We start from the raw sequence: 20,715 nt of genomic DNA, 5'->3' as shown, positions 1-20,715 counted from the left end.
CCGCGGCTCGCCGCCGCGCGCCGGGGACGCGCACCCGTGACCCTAGCAGCTCGGGGGCCGAGTCTGAAGGTCAGGGTTCAAAACCTGCCCAGCAAGCCCGGGAGACGCGTCTCTCCGATTAGTGGCGCTGTGCCTCCCGTGGTAGAGCGCAGAGACCGCGCCCGGGCCTGGGTCCAAGTCCCAGGACCGGCAAAGTAAAAAGAAACGTAATGTGTAGGAGGGTTAGGGTACAGAAGTCAGGTGACGAGGGCACTTCTTTTTGGACAGTCCCATCCCTCCCTGCTTTCTCCCAGCTATGCACTTGTTTTGTGTGTGCCTTAAAGTGAGACCAGACAGGATCGAACGGTTCTTTTTTTTTGTTGCCAGTCCTGGGGCTTGAACTCAGGACCTGGACACTGTCCCTGAGCTTTTTTCACTCAAGCCTAGTGCTCTTCCACAGCGCCACTTCCGGCCTTTTCTGTGTCTGGTACTGAGGAATGGAACCCAGGGCTTCATGCATGCTGGGCAATCACTCTACCTCTGAGCCAACTTCCCAGACTGTCTTTTCTTTATAAAGCCATCTTGTGTCTTTCAAGTATTGTATACAATGACACACAAATGCAATCTGAGAAAACGTTAAAAAAAATCTTACTCAGAGATGAACAAGTGTAGCAGAAAAGAGCGTATTATTGATGAGCCTGTCATATGGTTTATTCCCTGCCAGTCCTGGGGCTTGAACTCAGGGCCTAGGCACTGTCTCAGAGCTTTGGTACTCAAAGCTAGCGCCCTGCCACTTGAGCTGCAGTGCCACTTTCAGCTTTTTGGTGGCTAGTTGGAGATAAGAATCTTTCCTGCCTGAGCTGGCTTTGAACCATGATCTTCATTTCTCAGCCTCCTTGGTAGTTAGGATTACAGCCTGAGCCAGGAGTTACCAGCTTCATTTTAATGACTTTAGAGAAGAAAAAATTACTACTATATAAAAATGCTTTAAACATTTATATTCAACATGTATATTCAACCTTATAAATTTAAGGTGCTTAGAAACAAAAGTGTTTCAGACTTTGGATTTTCCCAATTTTGGAATATATGAAGATAATTCTAGACAATATATTTTTTTTTGTGGTGTTGGTGGTCATGGGGCTCGAACTTTGGGCCTGGGTGCAGTGCTTGAGTTCTTCAACTCAAGGCTAGTGCTCTACCACTTGAGCCACAGTGCCACTTCCAGTTTTCTTATCTCCAGTTTTCTGGAGATAAGAGTCTCATGGACTTTCCTGCTTGGGGTGTCTTTGAACTGTGATCCTCAGATCTCAGCCTCCTGACTTGCTAGAATTACAAGTGTGAGCCACTGGCCTGGCTACATTTGTGTTTTGACTACTTGTCATGTAAGATCAGGTGTAGAACTTTCCACTTAGAGTATCATTTCTCAAAAAGTTTCAGATTTTAGTGTATTTTGGATTTTCAATTATTGATGCTCACCTGTATTACCTTTTTCTTCTTTGTATCTAGAGAATGGGATGTTACAGAAACTGAAGAACACTATAAGAGCCGGTGGAGATCTATTAGGGTTCTATATCTTACTATGTTTCTCAGCAGTGTAGGTAAGTTTTAGAAATTACACATTTAAAAAATTATAAAATATTCTTTACTCATTTAATACCTTAGTTCAGTAGTACTAAATATATTAACATTGCTATATAATCTATAAAACCTTTCATCTCTCAAAACTGAAACATTATAATCAAATTAACTCCTTACTTCCTCCTTTCCCAACCCTGGCAAACACTATCCTACTTTCCATTTCTATGAATTTGACCACAAAAATGGAATCACAAATCTTTTACTTTTTTGTGACTAGCTCATATCATTTCACATAATGTCCTCAAAGTTTACCAGTGTTAGAATTTCCTTTATAAAGCTAAATAGTAGTACACTGTATTCATGATCCATCCATTAGGCCACTGCTTTTGTTAATAAGTATAAACCACCACACAACTACTTTGTAAAATGCAGTGAAATAGGACCTAGCTTGCTCCTCAAAAAGATGTTTCTTCTGGCAAATATCCACCTTAATGGTTACATCCTTAAGTTATTCTCCCAAGAACTTCTTTTATTAAGGAGCCAGTGTGATGTGTGTTTGCTACCTTTTCTGGTAACTTGTTAATAACCAACTGATCTGATCTGAGAGTTACTGTCCTGTGAAGTGATACCATCTAGCTTCCTGTCACTTCTCCTGGGAGCAGCGGCTTGGCTTCTGTCTGCTGTCAGATCTAGACTATGGCCTCTGTCCTGTTTTTGTTTGGGCAGTATTTGAGTTTGAACTCCAGACGTAGAGGAGTCTACCGTGCCTGGTCATTGCTAGGCACTGTACGGCGGGAGCCATGCCTCTAGTCCTTTTTGCTATTTTTCAAGTAGGGATTCACATTTTGTTTGGACTGGCCAGGATTACAAGGCTGCTGTGTATGCTCCCCATGAAGCTGGAAGGAGTCATAGAGCACCATTTTTCAAGTAGGGATTCACATTTTGTTTGGACTGGCCAGGATTACAAGGCTGCTGTGTATGCTCCCCATGAAGCTGGAAGGAGTCATAGAGCACCATTTTCGGTTTTTTACTGTTCACATGGGGTCTTGAGAACATTTTGCCTGGACTGTCCTTGAACTTCAGTCATCCCAGTCTTGGCCTTCTAAGTAACTAGGATAAAAGTATGAGCCTCTGCACTGGCTTTTAATTTTTTAATTTTTATTTTTTTGTTGGTCATGGGGCTTGAACTCAGTGCCTGGATGCTATCCCAGAGTTCTTTATGCTCAAGGGTAGGGTTCTACTACCTTGAGCCACAGTGACATTTCTGGTTTTCTGGTGGTTAATTGGAGATAAGAGTCTCACAGACTTTCCTGCCCAGGCTGGCTTTGAACCATGATCCTCAGATCCCAGCCTTCTAAGTAGCTAGGATTATAATAGTCATGAGCCACCAGGGCCTGGCTTAGTATATCAGTCTTTATAGAGTTTTTTTTTTTTTAATTGTGAAAATACCATACAGAGGGGTTACAATTACATGGGCAAGATAATGAGTACATTTCTTATCAAGCATTGTTGCCTCCTCCTTTGTTTCCCCTTCCCATCCCCCCGCCCCCCTTGCCCCTCACCAAAGTTGTAAAGTTTGTTTTTCAACATAAGGATGTGTACATCTCATGGGTCCACCTGTATCCCTAGTTAAATGATTTGTTTTTTCCCTTCCCCTCCACAAATTATACCAACATGAAATACAGTGAAAGCAGGGGTTATACCGTGGGGGAGGGACATACAAAGCAACAAAGAAATCATCTTATAAATATGTTAGAAACAATTGCATGAAAGCAAAAACATTTGAATACTTATCTTGGGGTACATTTCACCTAACATCAACTTATCTGACCTTTTCTGTTGTTTTGTATTTGGTATTTTCTTCTATTAACTAAAATCTTTTTCTTTATAAGTTAGGCAGTTTGTATGTGTGTATTTATAGGTTCACAATATTTTAAAATATACTTTTAAAAATCGTATCTATAGTAGCAATTATATTGTCATAACTAATGAAGTTTTCCCTATCACAGGGTTTTCTATTGTGATAATGTCAATATGGCCATACCTCCACAAGGTTTGTGCATTTCAGTCTGTTCTTCTCTTAAGTGACTGTAGTAGAGTTAACTCTTACCTAGGTAAGCATCTTAGAGAGTTTCGTTAATGTTCCGTAGTTTATACTAGAATAACAGATAATTTCTCAAAAGAAACAGTAGTATGGTTAGCATATACTTTATTGTGTAAATAATAGTATTGATATAAAAGTGTGTTGCTCATAGAATTCACAAACTTTATAGACCATGATAATGATAATTTGCCTTGTGAAGGTTAAAATGTGTTTGTGACTTTTTAAGTATCACTATCCCACAATACTGTGAAATTTGTGAAATTTATGTAATCAATCTGAATAAAAAATTATTTAAGAAAAAAGTGTGTTATGCTAGGAGAATATGATTATATCTGAAACAGGCAAAAGAAGATATCTGATCATCTATTTATAAGTCACTTTTACATCCCATTATTACCAATTCCTAATAAAAAGGAAACTAAACTAGAAATAGTCCAAACTCCCAAAATGCACAGGTGATATTTATGCAGAATCATTTCATGTTTTTCCCATATAATTAATTTGGGTTCTCAGAAAAGATTGTGAAAGCCAGGTGCCTGAGGCTCATATCTGTCATCCTGGCTACTCAGGAGGCTGAGATCTGAGGACCATGGTCCAAAGCCAGCCCAGACAGAAAAGTCCGTGAGACTCTATCTCCAGTTAACTGCCAGAAAACTGGAAGTGGAGCTGTGGCTTAAAGTGGCACTAACCTTGAGTAAAAATGCTTAGGGACAGTACCCAGGCTCTGAGTTCAAGCCCCATGACAGACAAAAAAAAAAATTGTTAAGAATAATATATATTTGCCTCTTGCTATTCTAGCAGATTGGTTTTTAGGACCCACAAAGGGTACCAAAATCTGCGTATGCCCAGGTCCTTTGTATAAAATGATGCAGTGTCTGCATGTGGTCTACTTACATCTTTCATGTGCTTCACATGTAATACCTAGTACAGTGTTAATATATAAATATTAACCAAATTGTTTTTTAGAGGATAATGACAAGAAAAGCAGCCTGTTTATGTTTAATATAGTTTTTAGCCCTTACTTGAGGTGGCATACACATCGTGTTTAACATTGTAGTTCTTTCCATCTTTAACTTCAGTGCTTTAATGACATTGCTCTTCTGGCTTTTCTCCTAACTCTAATTCTGTTTTTTTTCTTTTTGAGGTGGGGGTGTGGTTCCTGGGGCTTGAACTTAGGTCCTGGGCACTGTCCCTGAGCTTTTGTGCTCAAGGCTACCTTTTATTTATTCTTGAAGCCTTTGCTCTAGTGTCACCTCCTCAGCTTGGGGGTTTCTGTATATAATTGGCCACCTTTATCCTCTGATTCTACATTTGTGATTCATCTACAGATTGAAAATATTTGCAAAAGGAAAAAAAAACTCTTCTGTACAAACTGTACATAGACTGATTTTTCCTTGCCGTTATTCCGTCTACTCGCATAGCCTTGGTGTTGTATTAGGCAGTATAATAAAGGGCTGAGAATGGGTAGGGGTATACAAATACATTTCATACAAGGGACTTACAGATCTGCTAATTTTGATATCTTCAGGAGTCCTACAACTTTTGTACCCTATGGATAACAAGAGACAACTTTATTTCCATGTCTTTGTAATCATTAATACTTACCATGGAATGTTGTAACATTCCATGTTGTATGTTTAGAGTTTACTTAACTTACCCTAGTAGTTAGTATAATTAGATTGTTTCAACAAAAGTACTAGAAAGATTTGCTGATAGGAATGCAAACAGTACAGTTTGATAGTTTCTTACCTAGCTAATTATAGTTTTTCTCCATGATGTAGCAATCAGTTGTCCAACTGATTTGAAAGCTTATGTCCACATAAAAATGTACATATAAATGTTTACAGTTGTTTTATAATTGTCAAAGGGCAAAATCCTTTCTTGGATAGCAGTTCCTAAAACATTGTGCTTTTCTCTGCAGATTGATCAGACCGCTGACGCAAGTTTTTTGGGCTGGGTTATTGCTTCATTTAGTCTTGGCCAAATGGTAGCTTCACCTTTATTTGGTTTATGGTCTAATTATAGGCCAAGAAGAGAACCTCTTATTGTTTCCATCTTTATTTCGGTGGCAGCCAATTGCCTGTATGCATATGTCCATGTCCCAGCTGCCCACAATAAATACTACATGTTGATGGCTCGGGCACTGATGGGTTTCGGAGCAGGTAACGTATTTGCATGTACATATTTGTTGTGTTCAGTTCACATTCATCCTAACTTTTATGGCCCTCTCCTCTTACTTCTTTCCTTCTCAGTTTTCCTTTGATCATAATGTCTCTGTTCCCTGTTGGTCTCTCTTTTGTTCTCATGGTTCTTCATCCTTCAAGATATTAAGTTCTAATTCTTACATGGAGCCATCTCAGGCCATCTTACCCCTTAGTAGAGCTTTAACTTGTCTATTTCTGGCATTTATAGTCTTCTGTTCTTTTCATTCTTGGTCATAAATTAGACAATAAGCCTTTTGTAGTTAAGAGACAGTTTTTGATACTTTTAAGCAGTCTTTTGAAGATACTTTTAGAGTTTGTTAATTGTTACTTCTTTGTGTGTATATGTGTGTTGGTCTTGGGGCTTGAACTCAGAGTCTTGGCCCTCTGAGCTTCTTGTGCTCAAAGTTGGGGCTCTACCACTTGAGCTTCTGCTCCACTTCTGGCTTTTTTGGATGGTTAATTGTAGTTTCATGGACTTTTCCGCCTGGGCTGGCTTTGAACCTCAATCCTGAGATCTCAGCCTTCTGAGTAACTGGGATGACAGGCATGAACCACCAGTGTTTGACATTCAGCATTGGCTTAAATGGTAGAGTGCTGGCCAAGCAAGCAAGCATGCATGCATCCAAGCCCCCAGTGTAGGTAGGGAGTGTAGGTAGGCTATTAAAAAAGTTGTTGGGGCTGGGAAGGTGGCTCAGTGGTAGAGTGCTTGCCTTGCATGCATGAGGCCCTGGGTTCCATTCCTCAGCACCACATAAGCAAAAAGAAAAAAGCCGGAAGTGGCGCTGTGGCTCAAGTGGTAGAGAGCTAGCTTTGAACTGAAGAGCTGAGGGACAGCGCCCTGGCCCAGAGTTCAGGCCCCACGACCTGACCCAAAAAAAAAAAAAAAAATTGTCACAATCATTTGTTTGCTTTCTCAATAAATACGGTTTTCTGATTAAAACAGCTTTGATAGCTTTAATTTTTAAAATTCTTTAAAAAAATGAAAATACTGTCATTGAAAAAAATTCTTATTTTAGTAAAAACACTATATTCATTAATTTGTCCAATAAAGATATCTTACATTATTTGTATGATCATAAAGAGGAAATGGGCTGGGATGGTGGCTCAGTGGTAGAGCGCTTGCCTTGCATGTATAAGGCCCTGGGTTCAATTACTCAGCACCACATAGACAGAAAAAGCTGGAAGTAGCGCTGTGACTCAAGTGGTAAAGCGCTCACCTTGAGCTGAAGGATAGCACCCAGGCCCAGAGTTCAGACCCACGACCCACAAAAATAAAAATAAAGAGGAAACAGTAGTGTTAGCCAATATTTTTTTCATGCTTAAAACCAAATTACATTGAATTTTATAAATTGAAAGATTTTTTTTTTTACTGTAGATTATTGTATTTCTCTATAGGGAATGTAGCAGTTGTCAGATCATATATTGCTGGTGCTACTTCTCTTGAGGAGAGAACGGGGTCCATGGCAAATACAAGTACATGTCAAGCACTAGGCTTCATTCTAGGGCCAGGTAGGTGTCTCAAATTAGTATTTCTTAGGTTTGAATGAGGAAAACCTTTGAGGTTAAAATGTTAAATGTAACCCAAGTATAAAAACCTGTGAATAATGAGAATGTGTGTGTGTGTGTGTGTGTGTGTGTGTGTGTGTGTGTATGTACGTGTGTGCGTGCGCATGCACGCGTTTGAAAGATACAAATTACAGGAGATATACATGAATATCAGTATCTCAACTTTTCCATTGGCTCTGTTGAGAATGTATAATGGTGTTATCTCCAGTTCTGTGATGTCTTTGCATATATTTGGCCTGTGCCTCCCATATTCATCTGTGTACATTTCAATTAGTTTTTCAGACCTGTTTTGTACTCATTGGAGAAAAGGGTGTGACATGGGATACGATTAAGCTGCAGATAAACATGTATACAGCACCGGTTTTACTTGGTGCCTTCCTGGGAATTTTAAATATTATTCTGATTATTACTATTTTAAGGTAAGTAGGTGGATATGGTAAGCTTCTTTGGTAGATTGTGAAATGTAGTAAGTTATGTCATTATTGAAGGATAACCCCATGAAGTTTCTTAGCTGTTGTGCTCAAGGCTGGTGCTCTACCACTTTAGCCACAGCTCCACATCCCATTTAGTTAAAAATTAATGATTGCTTAATTATAGGTAAGAGTTTCCCAAGTCAGGATGTTAGTGGCTCATGTCCCGTAATCCTAACTACTCAGGAGGCTGAGCAAAAAATTGAGCAGCAACAGCGCCCTGGCCCTGAGTTCAAGCCTGGTAACCAAAAAAGATAAGTTTCTCAGACTTTCCTGCTTGGCCTGGCTTTGAACTGCAATTCTAGATATCAGCCTCTTGAGTAGCAAGGATTGCAGACATGAGCCACTAGAGTAAGCGTTGGTCTTGATTTACTGTGTGTTTTGAGTAGGACAATGGGATGAATCCAGTCTCCAGCCTTTTTTTCCTGTCAGTCCTGGGGTTTGAACTGAGGGTCTGAGTGCTGTCCCTGAGCTTCTTTTTTTTTTTTTTTTTTTGCTCAAGGCTTTTACTCTTACCACCTGAGGCATAGCACCACTTCCAGTTTTTTCTGTGTATGCAGTATTGAGGAATTGAACCCAAGGCTTCATGCATGCTAGGCAAACACTCTTTAACACTAAGCCACATTCCCAGCCCCATGAAAGCAACATTTCAAGTAGATTAAAGGCTTAGTTTCTCCCTTACATACCCAGGTTACTTGTATCTTTTATGTATATTAGAAATTTCAACAACTAGGAAAGTTTTGTCACTTTGTGTGTTTTTTGTTTTTCCTGTCCTGGCCTGGGCAGTGTCCTTAAACTTCTTGTAGTCAAAGCTAGTGCACTTCTGAGTAGTTTATTGGAAATAAGAGTTTCTGGGACTTTCCTGCCTGGGCTGGCTTCAAACCACAATCATTAGTTCTCAGCCTCCTGAATAGTTAAGGTTACAGGCATGAGCCATGGGCTTCTGGCCAGTTTGTGTCACTTCAAAGTGCTTTATCGAATTGAAAGGCCATAAGGAAAAAAACATGCCTGGGCTAGCCAATAACAAAAACTGGGGTGCCTAGCTAAAAAAGTATCCTGAAATAAAAAGAGTTGGGGCATGCCTGAAGTGGTAGCATTAGCATGTACAAGGCTTGGATTAAAACCCCACTACTGGGGGGAATATATATATATGCTTTTATTTTTTTAAGTTCATAAGTTAAATTCATACCAGTAGTAATGTCAGAAGCTATTAAAGAAACTATATTAGAATGTGGAAAATGCTAGTAATAAACCATTTGTTTTATATTAAGTATGGTATAAACACTATTTCCTTAAAAATTAACTTACATTAGTTATATATAGAGATTTCCACACATTTATAATATGTTATATTTTTCTTTTTAAGAGAACATCGTGTGAATGACTCAGGACAACAGTGTAAAAATACTAATTTTGAGGAAGGTACTGTTAGCCTATTGACATTATTGAAATGTGTGTAATTATTCTGTCTGATGTTTATTTAGATTTGGCATCTGAGGACAAACAGTGGGTATGGGAAACATGTTCAAGGGTGAAAAGTAAATGGTTTTTAAAAGAAACTTGCACTTATCAGTTATTTGGTGTTCATGATTGGAAAATTACAGTCAGTCATTGCTAAAAATTGATTGGGCCAAGCATACCTGTGGTTCACACTTGTAATGCCAGCTATACAGAAGGCAGAAGTAGTAGGGCCTGCATTTGAGACTGTCTTTGAAAAACACAGGGGCTGGAGTGTAGAGCACCTTCCTAGCAACTTGGGAGGCCCTGAGTTCAAATCCATAGTACTGCCTCCCCACGCAAAAAAAAATTGTCTTATTTTCAGGGATCCACTACCCTAGAACCTTTGAGATCTTTGCTTTTTTTTTTTTGGTCGTGGGGCTTGAACTCTGGGCCTGGGTGCTGTCCCTGAACTCTTGAGCTCAAAGCTAGCACTCTACCACTTGAGCCACAGCACCACTTCCAGTTTTCTGGCGGTTTATTAGCGAGAAATGTTTCACGGATTTTCCTGCTCGAGCTGGCTTTGAACCATGATCCTCAGATCTCAGCTTCCTGAGTAGCTAGGATGACATGAGCCATCCGTGCCTGTCCTTTTAGATCTTTGGAGTGCAGTAACTTTGCTCCAAGTGTATCTTTTCTATTTCAAGCAGTTCTTAATATCCTTAATTACAATAATATTATTTCCATATAATTTTTTTAATTAGTTGAAATAGAATCTTGCAAACTTTTTTTTTGGGGGGAGGAAGGGGGAAGTCTGGTCGTGGGGCCTGAACTCTGGGCCTGGGCGCTGTCCCTCTCAGCTCTTCAGCTCAAGGCTACTGCTCTACCACTTGAGCCACAGCGCCACTTCCAGCTTTTTTCTTTTTTCTTATGTGGTGCTGAGGAATCGAACCCAGGGCCTCATACATGCAAAGCAAGCGCTCTACCACTGAGCCACCTTCCCAGCAGAATATTGCATACTTTTTATTTTATTTTTTTTGTTGGTTGTAGGGCCTGAACTCTGGGCCTGGGTGCTACCCCTCAGCTCTTCAGCTCAAGGCAAGCACTCTACCACTGAGCCACCTTTCCAGTCCCTAAATCTTGTTACTTTTAAACTGCTTTGAAACCTAAAAGTGCCAGGCAGCCTTGACTCATACTTATAATCCTAACTACTCAGGAGGCTGAGATCTGAGGATCATAGTTTGCAGCGAGCCTAGTCAGGAAAGTCCATGAGACCCTTAATCTCCAGTTAACTACCAAAAAAAAGCCAGAAATGGAGCTGCAGCTCAAATAGTAGAAGACCAAGCCTTGAGCACAAAAGTTCAGGGACAGTGCCCAGGTCCTAAATTCAAGCCCCAGGATTGGCATACACACTAAAAAAAAGAAACCTAAAAGTGATTGTTTATTCACAGAATTTGTAAGAAATTTCCATACTATCTTAGCATCATGAGAAAAATGATATGTGTTTTTTTTCTTCTTTTTTCTTATAGCAAGTACAGATGAACCTCACATTCTCCAAAGAAATATTGATCAAGTTGCAGTTGTGGCCACTAATGTCCTGTTTTTTGTGGTTCTATTTATTTTTGCCCTTTTTGAAACGTAAGTTTTACTTACCCAAATCAAATTGTTAACCTGTTTCTAAATCTGCTGTTATTTATGTAGATATATAAAGCATATTTTTATTGATATGACATTGAGAGCATAAATTGTATTATAATGTAATTAGCTTTAGGCGACATAATTTCTTATGTATATTGGACTCAATCTGAAAATTTTAGCTCTATTTAAATCCTGATTCTGAAAAGAAAAAAACAAGTGTATTACAAAATTAATAACCTTGTGAAGGCTTCATTACCTTTATCACATAGCCCTTTGATTTTTAAAATGTCTATTAAATTATACAGAAGTGCATTCTTATTATAAAAACCCCAAATATTACACTTCGACATCCATAACTTTCTGTGGAAGTAACCACTGCCAGATCTTCAGTTAATTTTTTTCAAACACGTGTTTTGCGACTATTACACTTACATAGACTATGATATCATTTGGACAAGTTGGTTTATTCGCTTACCAACATATTGTAGCACTTTTATGCTAATACATGTATATGGCTTGATGTATTTTTCAGAATTATTAAAGTATTAAGTGCTTCAGCTTACCTTATTTTGGGGGTAATGGTTGTGGGCCTGAATTCTGGGCCTGGGTGCTGTCCCTCAGCTCTTCAGCTCAAGGTTAGCCCTCTACCACTTGAGCCACAGTGCCACTTCCGGCTTTTTCTGCTTATGTGGTGCTGAAGAATCGAACCCAGGGCCTCATGCATGCAAGGCAAGCACTCTACCACTGAGCCACCTTCCCAGCCCTAAACCACTTTTTTATTTGACCATTTATTTGTTAACACTTTGGTGGTTTTCCCTTTTGACTATTTTCAAGAATGCTGTTCTAACATTTGAGTCTTGTCTTTTCTTTTTTTTTTTCCTAGTCCTGGAGCTTGAACTCGGCCTGAGCTGTCCCTGAGCTTATTTTGCTCAAGGCTAGCACTCTACCACTTGAGTGAGCCACAGCGCCTCTTCTGGCTTTTCCTGTGTATGTTACTAAGGAACCCACAGCTTCATGTGTGCTAGGCAAGCACTCTAAGCCACTAAACCACATTCCTAGCTCTTTAATTATTTTTGTACATATACATAGAAGTGGAATTTCTAGATCATACGCTAGTGCTATCTTTAAGTGTTTTGTTTTGTGGTCATTGGGCTTAAACTCAGGGCCTAAACACTGTCTCTGAGCTTTTTTGCTCAAGGCTAGTGCTCTACCACTTAGAGCCACAATGTCATTTCTGGCTTTTTATTAAGCTAATTGGAGGTAAGATTCTCATGGTCTTTTTTGCCCAGGCTAGCTTTGAACTATGATCCTCAGCCTTCTGAGCAGAATTAAAGCATGAGACCCTGACACCTAGCAAATGTTTTATCTCCAGCCTAGCTTCTCAGGAGGCTAAGATCTGAGGATTGTGGTTTAAATCCAGCCCAGGCAGGAAAGTTGATGAGACTCATCTCTAATTAGCCACCAGAAAACTGGAAGTGGTGCTGTGGCTCCAAGTGATAGAGCACTAGCCATGAGCAAAAGATCTCAGAGACAGAGCCCAGGCCCAAAGTTCAAGCCCCACAACTGACCAAAAGAAAAAGGACTCTAAGCACTAATATTTTCCCCCCAGAAGATCCCATCTGTTTCTTTGGGCTTTTTTTTTTTTCTTATTTTTGTTTCCTGACTAGCACTCCAACTCAGAACCTGATGCTTTGCTCATTGGATGGTACTCTACCAACTGAGCTATGCCTCCAATCCAAGGTATTTTTTTTATTTTGCTAGTCCTGGGGCTTGACTTCAGGGCCTGGCCAATGTCCCTGAGCTGCTTTTGCTCAAGGCTAGCAAGTTACCACTTGAACCACAGTGCCATTTCCAGCTTCTTCTGTGTATGTGGTAACCAACCCAGGGCTTCATTTATGCTAGGCAAGCCCTCCACCACAAAACCACATTCCTAGCCTCCAAGGTATTTTCTTTTCACAAATAGAAGACTTACCTTTTTTTTTTTTTTTCCAAAACTACCTCACAGTTCCCATTCACCTTGATTTATTATACTAGCGTGGATGGACCAGTAAAGAGTTGAAAATAGTGGATGGAAATAAATATCTAGTTTTTTAAAAGGTAATCTGCAGTATTGCTAGCCACAGTGCCACTTCCAGTTTTTTTTTTTTTTTTTGGCGGTTGTGGGGCTTGAACTCTGGGCCTGGGCGCTGTCCCTCAGCTCTTCAGCTCAAGGCGTGAGCTCTACCACTTGAGCTACAGCGCCACTTCCGGTTTTCTAGTGGTTTATTGGAGATAGGAGTCTCATGGTCTCTCCTGCCCGGGCTGGCTTTGAACCACGATCCTCAGATCTCAGCCTCCTGAGTAGCTAGGATTACAGGCGTGAGCCACCGGCGCCCGGCCACTTCCAGTTTTTGAGTGGGCTCACAGGGACTTTTCTGCCCAGGCTGGCTCTGAACTGTGATCTTCAGATCTCAGCCTCCTGAGTAGCCAGGAGTACAGGCATGAGCCCTTGCATCTGGCTTTTTCTTTTTAAAGAATATTTTAAATAGGGCTGGGAAGGTGGCTCCGTAGTAGAGTGCTTGCCTTGCATGCATGAGGCCCTGGGTTCGATTCCTTAGCACCACGTAAGCCGAAAAAAAAAAAGCCGGAAGTGGCGCTGTGGCTCAAATGGTAGAGTGCTTGCCTTGAGCTGAAGAGCTGAGGGACATTGCCCAGGCCCAGAGTTCAGGCCCCACGACTGGACCCAAAAAAAAAAGAATATTTTAAATAAAATTTCCATTTTTGGGCTAGGTACTGGTGTAATCCTGGCTATTAGAAAGCTGGAAGTAGAGTTGTGGCTCAAGTAGTTAGGGTGCTAGCCTTCCATAAAAGAAGCTCAGGGACAGCATCCAGGCCCTGAGTTCAAGCCCCAGGATGGGCACCAGAAAATAAAAATGATTTCATTTTGTAGCCATTTAACAGAAGATGGCAGAATAGAGGGAAAAAAACCTCTGTCAAGGAAGGAGACAATCATATAAAGGAAGAGAGAGAGTGAGGGAGAAAAATATACACATTCAAAGATAGGGATAAGAGCCAAAAATTTCAATAGATTCTATTAACATTAATGCATTATTGCATTGAAAAGAGATGAGTTCACAGTGTATTTGCTTTAGAAAAGTTTAGCAGCATGTTTACTATTTATATTACTTTTGAATAGTCGTACAAAGGAGTTACCATTTATAAGCACACCACATCTTGATATCACCCTTTCAACCTTTTCCCCTAGTACATGGGAATTTCGGTGAAAACAATCTGTTGGCTAAGAGAAGCCGTGCTGAGCAGCTAGAAACACGCTCACTTCCTTAACAGGGAGAACAAAGCCTACCACAGAGGGGCTCTCAGAAATACCGAAACCATTCTGATTTGAAAAGATGGTAGCTTTTAAAATTTACTTTTGCCTTGAGCATAAGGGACCTCAGGGACTGCCCAAGCAGAGTTCAAAATAGGCCAGTGTCATTGTTAGATGTAAATCCTCAAATGGGTAGGCATTATTCATCTTTATACTCAATTTTAAGTCACAGAATTTAATAAGACAATAATTTATTTTTTGTTTTTCTTAGGATACTGACTCCTTTGACCATGGATATGTACGGCTGGACCCAGGAGCAGGCTGTGCTGTATGGTGGAATAATACTTGCTGCTCTTGGAGTTGAAGCAGTTGTTATTTTCATGGGAGTTAAATTACTTTCAAAAACGTAAGTTAAAATGCTTTTGGATTTGTTTCAGATCTATAGTTTATTTTGGGGGGGGTTGTGTGTGCACGTGCATGTGCACGTGACAGTCCTGGGGCTTGGGCACTGTCCCTGAGCTTCTTTTTGTGCTCAAGGTTAGTGCTCTACCACTTGAGCCACAGTTCCACTTCTGGCTTTTGTGTGGATGTGATTAATTAGAGAAGAGTCTCATGGATATTTCTGCATGTGAGTCCCTGGCCCCCAGATCAAATCTATATTTAAAAAAATATGAAATAAAGCTAACATTGTAAATGTATTAAAAATAATTTAAAGCTTTTCCTTTATGTATGTTTCAGTCCTTGAAAGTTTATAAACATTGCTGTCATCCTAGCTGCTCAGGAGACTGAGTTTTGAGGATTGAGGTTTGAAGCTAGCCTAGGCAGGAAAGTCCATGAGGCTCTCATCTCCAGTTAACCACTAGAAAAACAGAGTGGAGCTGTGGCTCAAAGTGGCAGAGCACTAATCGAGCACAACAGCTCAGGGACAGTACCTAGCCATCAAGTTCAATTACAAAAAAAGAAAAAAAAAAGTTTGCAGAGGGATGTGTATTTATTGAGATTACATGCCATTCATATATTCCATAGCATGTCTTTGATAAAGCAAAATATCTTAAATAGGGAATACTTGTCTCGTATCTTTTATATTTTATGTTTCTCTCTTTTTTTTTTTTTTTTGGCCAGTCCCTGAGCTTCTTTTGCTCAAGGTTAGCACTCCACTACTTGAGCCACAGTACCACTTCCGGGCTTTTTCTGTTTATATGGTACTGAGGAATGGAACCCAGGGCTTCATAGGCAAGTACTCTACCACTAAGCCACATTCCTAGCCCCTTATGGTTCTTGAAAAGCATTTCTAGAAGTTTATTTTACAAAATAATATCCTTGTATATGGTAATATATGCTTTGCAACCACTGTGTTAAATTTGGAGATTCTGATTAAGATTACCAAACTGAAATTATAATAGACACTTGTACCCCAGCTACTTGGGAGCAGTAGGCCTGCCCTTCTGGGTTAATGGGGTCCTGTGTCAAAAAAGCAAAATAATGACTGGATGCCAGTGGCTCACGCCTGTAATCCTAGCTACTCAGGAGGCTGAGATTTGAGGATCGTGGTTCAAAGCCAGCCTGGGCAGGAAAGTCCATGAGACCCTTATCTCCAATAAACCACTAGAAAACTGGAAGTGGTGCTGTGGCTGAAGTGGTAGAGTGCTCGCCTTGAGCTAAAGAGCACAGTGACAGGCCCAAGCCCAGAGTTCAAGCCCCATGACCAACCAAAAAAAAAAAAAAAAAGCCAGCCCAGGTAGGAAAGTCCGTAAGGCTTTTATCTCCAGCTAAACTGGAAATGGCTTTGTGGCTACAAGTGTTAGAGTTTGAGCCTTGAATACAAAGCTCAAGACAGCACTCAGGCCCTGAATTCAAGTCCTGTGAGCAACAACAACAACAAAAAGGCAATACAAAAGATTACTGAATTACTCCAGAGGTAAGAGACAAGGATGGTCATGAGTTCCTGACCAGCCTAAGCTATGAAGACGCTGTCTCAAGATAAACTCATAAAATTACTGAACTTACTCTAGAACTTTAAAGTTTTCAATTTATAAATACTTTATCATCATCATGACAAAGTTAAATTCTGAGGAAGGTAACTGTGAAGCAGAGAACTGCTTCAAGTAGGACTTGGGGGTATATGGCCCAAGTAGTAGAGAACTTGTCTAGCAAGAGCAGGGCCCTGGGTTCATTCCCAAGCACTAACTGTAAGAGAATGTCAACTCCTAGATTATAAAACTAGTATATTTCAGTTCAGTCTCATGTCTTTTCATTTTTGTTACTGGCAATGGAACCCACAGCCTCATGTTTACTAGCAAACATACTACCACTGTGCTACATCCTTACCTTTTTAGGAGAGGCACCATGAGGTTTGACTTCGATTCGCAATTGCTAAGCAGGCACTGTACTACGTTAGCCATGGCTCCGGTCCTTTTGCTCTGGCTGTTTTTGAGATAGTATTTTGCTTTTTGCTCAGGCCAGCCTGGATCATGATCCTGTTTTCACTTCCCACTATGGCTGAGGGACAGTTGATGTTTACCATCATCCTAGCTATTGATTATGAACTTTTTGCTTGGGCTGGACTTGAATCCCCTCTGCCTCCTAAGTAGCTAGGATTACTGGTGTGAGACATTTTTTTTTGGGGGGGGGGGCGGGTTGAGGGACTGTCATTTGTAGCCCAGGGTAGCCTGGAACTCAGTGTGTAGCCCGGGTTCATCCTATACATTTGCCCTGCTCCCATAGTTCTTTTTCTGGTGTTCACATTTTTTTTTCTTTTTTTTTTGGCCGTGGGTCTTTAACTCTGGGCCTGGTATCCCTGTGCTCTTCAGCTCAAGGCAAGTGCTCTACCAGTTGAGCTACAACACCACTTCCAGTTTTCTGGTGGTTAATTGGAGATAAGAGTCTCACAGACTTTCCTGTCCAGGCTGGCTTTGAACTGCGTTTCTCAGATCTCAGCCTCCTGAGTAGCTAGGATGACAAGCATGGGCCACTGGTGCCTGGTTGTTTTGTTTTAACAATCAGCTTAGCCCCTTTTTTTCTTAGCTAACAGTCATGACCTAAGATATATATTTTGTTTCTTGATATAAAAAGAAATTAACTAAGTTGGGCACTGGTGGCTCATGCCTTAATTCTAGCTACTCAGGAGGCTGAGATCTGAGAATCTCAGTTCAGCCAGCCTGGGCAGGAAAGTCTGTAATACTCTTATTGCCAATTAACCAGAAGTGCTATGGCTCAAGTGGTAGAGCACTTGCCTTGAGCTGAAGAACTTAGGGACCCAGACCCCGAGTTCAAGCCCCATGACCAACCAACCAATAAATAAATCAATTAGTGATTTTTCAGAGAGACTCAGGTTTTGTTGTCGTTGTTTGGCACTGTCTGTGTAGCCCAGGCTGGTCTCAAAATCCTGTGTAGCCAGGCTGGCCTTAAAACTCTCAATCCTCCTGTCTCAGTCTCAATCCTCCTGTCTCAGTCTCCTAAATACACTGGAATTACAGGTGTGTACCATTATGCTAGGAATTGAACTCAGGGCCTGTGCATGCTACATTGCATACTACTGAGCTATGTCCATAGCCTTTGGGCTTTTTTTTTTTTTAATTTATTTTGAGACAGTGTCAATTATGTTGCTCAGACCAGCCTTGAACTCTGATCCTCCTGCCTCTCCCTACCCAGATGTTAGGATTATAGGTATGCACCATCACAAGTGGCTTTGGTTGCTTTTAGTAGGGAATTATATTTAACAATCACTGGGAAACAGGGAGGAAAAAGGTGACATTGTCCAAAAAGAAATGTACTCTTTACCTGACTTTTGTAACTGCAACCCCTCTGTATATCACCTTTATAATAAATATTATAAAGCACTTGTGTTGTAATTATGTATATGTATCTAACAAGTTATTTTTTTAAGCTACAAAAGTAATAGAGCTGTTATAGTATTTCATTTAAAAATCGGTTTTTGTTCGTGAACAGGATTGGAGAGCGTGCTGCTCTGCTGGGAGGACTCACAGTTGTACTGGCAGGCTTCCTTATCCTGTTACCTTGGGGAAGTCAACTGCCTAAAGTACAGTGGGAAGGTACAGCCATACATTTCTGACATTAACCTGCTAGTCTTGTTCATTATGTAAACTAACAAGTTGTTCACTGTACGGTTTTGTTTTTACAGATTTACATAATAATTCAGTTCCTAATACTACCTTTGGGGAAACTATTATTGGTCTTTGGAAATCTGCCAGCGAACGTCAGAATGAACCACCAACTGGCTGCCCCGTTGAGCAAGCCTGGTGCCTGTATACCCCGGTGATCCATCTGGCCCAGCTCCTCACCTCAGCTGGGCTGCTGGGCATAGGCTACCCAGCCTGCAATGTCATGTCGTACACACTGTATTCGAAAATCATAGGACCCAGACCTCAGGTATCCTTTTCCTGAAAGTTGAGAAGTTATGTGAAATAGACTTGTAGAACTTACATTTCTTGCTACCATCCTCTATTTTTTTTTTTACACAGACAGAGGATTTTTTTTTGGTCTGAGACCAGAACTCAAATTCTGGGTTATCTGATGCTTTTGCTCGTGCTCATTGGCCGTTAATCTACAACCTGAGCCAAGCCTCCAGTTCCCAGGCAGAGGGATTTTTTAATCATGTTTAGCATTTTAAAGCTGAAAAACAACCTTGTTTTTGAGACAAGCTCTTGATGTCATTCAGGCTAGCTAGGAACTTGCTGTGGAATCTCGCTGACCTCCACCTCTCCCCTTCATCAACCTCCCTGGTGCCAGGAATACAGGCAAAATAATTTTTGCAGTGCTTGCATGATAATGCATATTGGATACAACTTAAACGTGTGTTGAACTCAGTGATCCTGAGCTTAAAGTCATTTTTACTGAATTTTGTTCTGGGGCTTGAACTCTGCGCTGAGCACTGTCCCTGAGCTTCTTTTGCTCAAGGCTAGCGCTCTCCCACTTGAGCCACAGATCTCTTCTGCTTTTTTCAGTTTATGTGGTCTGAGTCATGGAACCCAGGGCTTCATGCATGCTAGGCAAGCATGCTCTCACTGAGCCACCTTCCCAGCTCTGTCCTTGAATTATTTTTCTTTGACTGTGATATAGGCTTATGTACTCACTGAAGTGTTTGCAGTAGGGTCTTGCTATGTAATCCAGGTTGGCCTGGAACTCATCATCCTCCTGCCTTAGACTCTTGAGTGCTAGGACTGCAGACACCTGGCTTTGAAATACGTTTTTTATTGAGAGGCATTTTGTCTTAAATAGTATAGAAAAAGTGATTATGTTAGCCAGTTTGATAATAGCAGCATTAAACTAACTAAACTCTAATACTTTTCTGTCCCTTCTCCCCAACCCCACCGGATAACCAGGGTGTGTACATGGGCTGGCTAACAGCTTCTGGAAGCGGAGCAAGGATTCTTGGGCCTGTGTTCATCAGCCACGTGTATACTTACTTGGGACCACGGTGGGCATTCAGCCTTGTGTGCGGAATCGTGGTGCTCACCATCACCCTCCTGGGAGTGGTATACAAAAGACTTGTTGCCTTTTCTGTGAGGCATGGGGGGATTCAAGGGTAAGCCAAGAGTTGGGTGCCAGTGGCTCTCACCTATAACCCTAGCTGCTCAGGAGGGTGAGATCTGAGGATTGCAGTTCAAAGCCAGCCCAGGGAGCAAAGTCTGTCAGACTCTTATCTCCAATTAACCACCAGAAAACTGGAAGTGGCACTGTGGCTCAAGTGGTAGAGTGCTAGCTTTGAGCTGAAGAGCTCCAGGGACAGTGCCCAGGCCCAGAGTTCAAGCTCCACGACTGACAAAAAAAAAAAAAAAAAGCCAAGATAGGGAAAAGCACTTGCTGTGTGGCCTTTCCTAGTTGTAAGTCTGCTAGACAAACTCGGTGCCAGTCTGCAGATATTGCATTTTGAAATACAAAACGTAAAGCAACAGAAGCCTATGGCTGGTGTCTGTAATCCTACCCATGAGGCTGAGATAGGAGGGCCACAATTTGAAGACAAGCCTGGGATGTGAACTCTTCATCTCCAGTTAGCCAGCAAAGTTAGAAGTGGAACTGTGGCTCAAGTAAGTCAAGCACTAGCCTTAAGCAAAAAAAAAAAAAAAAAAAGCATTACTTAGAACCTGAGTTCAAGCTCCTGGACTAGCACAAATAAAGTAAGATGGAGGTTAAATTCAGGGTCTTGTGCTTAAGCGCTCTACTACTTAAGCCATGCTTTGATCCTCTTTTGCTTCTGGTATTTTTCAAATAGAGGCTTGCATTACCCCCGGGCTGACCTAGACAGGGATTCTATTTTTCCTCCCTTACTGCACCATGCTGAGATGTTTAAGTGATTGAAATGGGGCATCTCTCAAACTCATTTGGGCTGGCCTCAAAGAGCAGTTTTCCTGATCTCAGCCTACAGAGTAGGGAGGGTGACAGGCATAATCTACTGTGCCCTGACACATTAGG

General features: G+C 41.0%; 1 protein-coding gene across 5 annotated transcripts; it reads left to right on the top strand.

The window, feature by feature from the left end:
- The first annotated feature begins 1,486 nt into the window (after positions 1 to 1,486).
- Mfsd8 (major facilitator superfamily domain containing 8) lies at positions 1,487 to 19,894 on the top strand. Of its 5 annotated transcripts, none has more exons than XM_013034864.1 (11): positions 1,487 to 1,577; positions 3,567 to 3,610; positions 5,583 to 5,823; positions 7,261 to 7,374; positions 7,706 to 7,850; positions 9,268 to 9,323; positions 10,868 to 10,976; positions 14,555 to 14,689; positions 18,232 to 18,335; positions 18,425 to 18,672; positions 19,626 to 19,894. In XM_013034864.1, exons 1-11 carry the CDS (start codon positions 1,559 to 1,561, stop codon positions 19,830 to 19,832), a joined length of 1,422 nt encoding a protein of 473 aa, XP_012890318.1. In that variant the 5' UTR covers positions 1,487 to 1,558; the 3' UTR covers positions 19,833 to 19,894. The 5 variants fall into 5 exon arrangements, with proteins under 5 accessions (XP_012890318.1, XP_012890319.1, XP_012890320.1 ...); XM_013034865.1 differs by having other exon boundaries at positions 1,490 to 1,577; positions 3,567 to 3,671; positions 5,734 to 5,823; XM_013034867.1 differs by having other exon boundaries at positions 1,494 to 1,577; positions 5,734 to 5,823.
- Positions 19,895 to 20,715: the final 821 nt, after the last annotated feature.

This window comes from Dipodomys ordii, unplaced genomic scaffold (assembly GCF_000151885.1).
Source record: "Dipodomys ordii isolate 6190 unplaced genomic scaffold, Dord_2.0 Scaffold198, whole genome shotgun sequence".
Taxonomy (NCBI): Eukaryota; Metazoa; Chordata; class Mammalia; order Rodentia; family Heteromyidae; genus Dipodomys; species Dipodomys ordii.
The sequence above is the reverse complement of the archived record's forward strand: the minus strand, read 5'-3'. Positions and strand labels throughout refer to the sequence as shown.

Bases quoted from the DNA above. Each gene is read 5' to 3' on its own strand.
- Mfsd8 (XM_013034864.1), top strand. The intron at 5,824-7,260 runs GTAACGTATTTG...ATTTCTCTATAG, and splicing joins ACTGATGGGTTTCGGAGCAG to GGAATGTAGCAGTTGTCAGA. The intron at 7,375-7,705 runs GTAGGTGTCTCA...CATTTCAATTAG, and splicing joins AGGCTTCATTCTAGGGCCAG to TTTTTCAGACCTGTTTTGTA.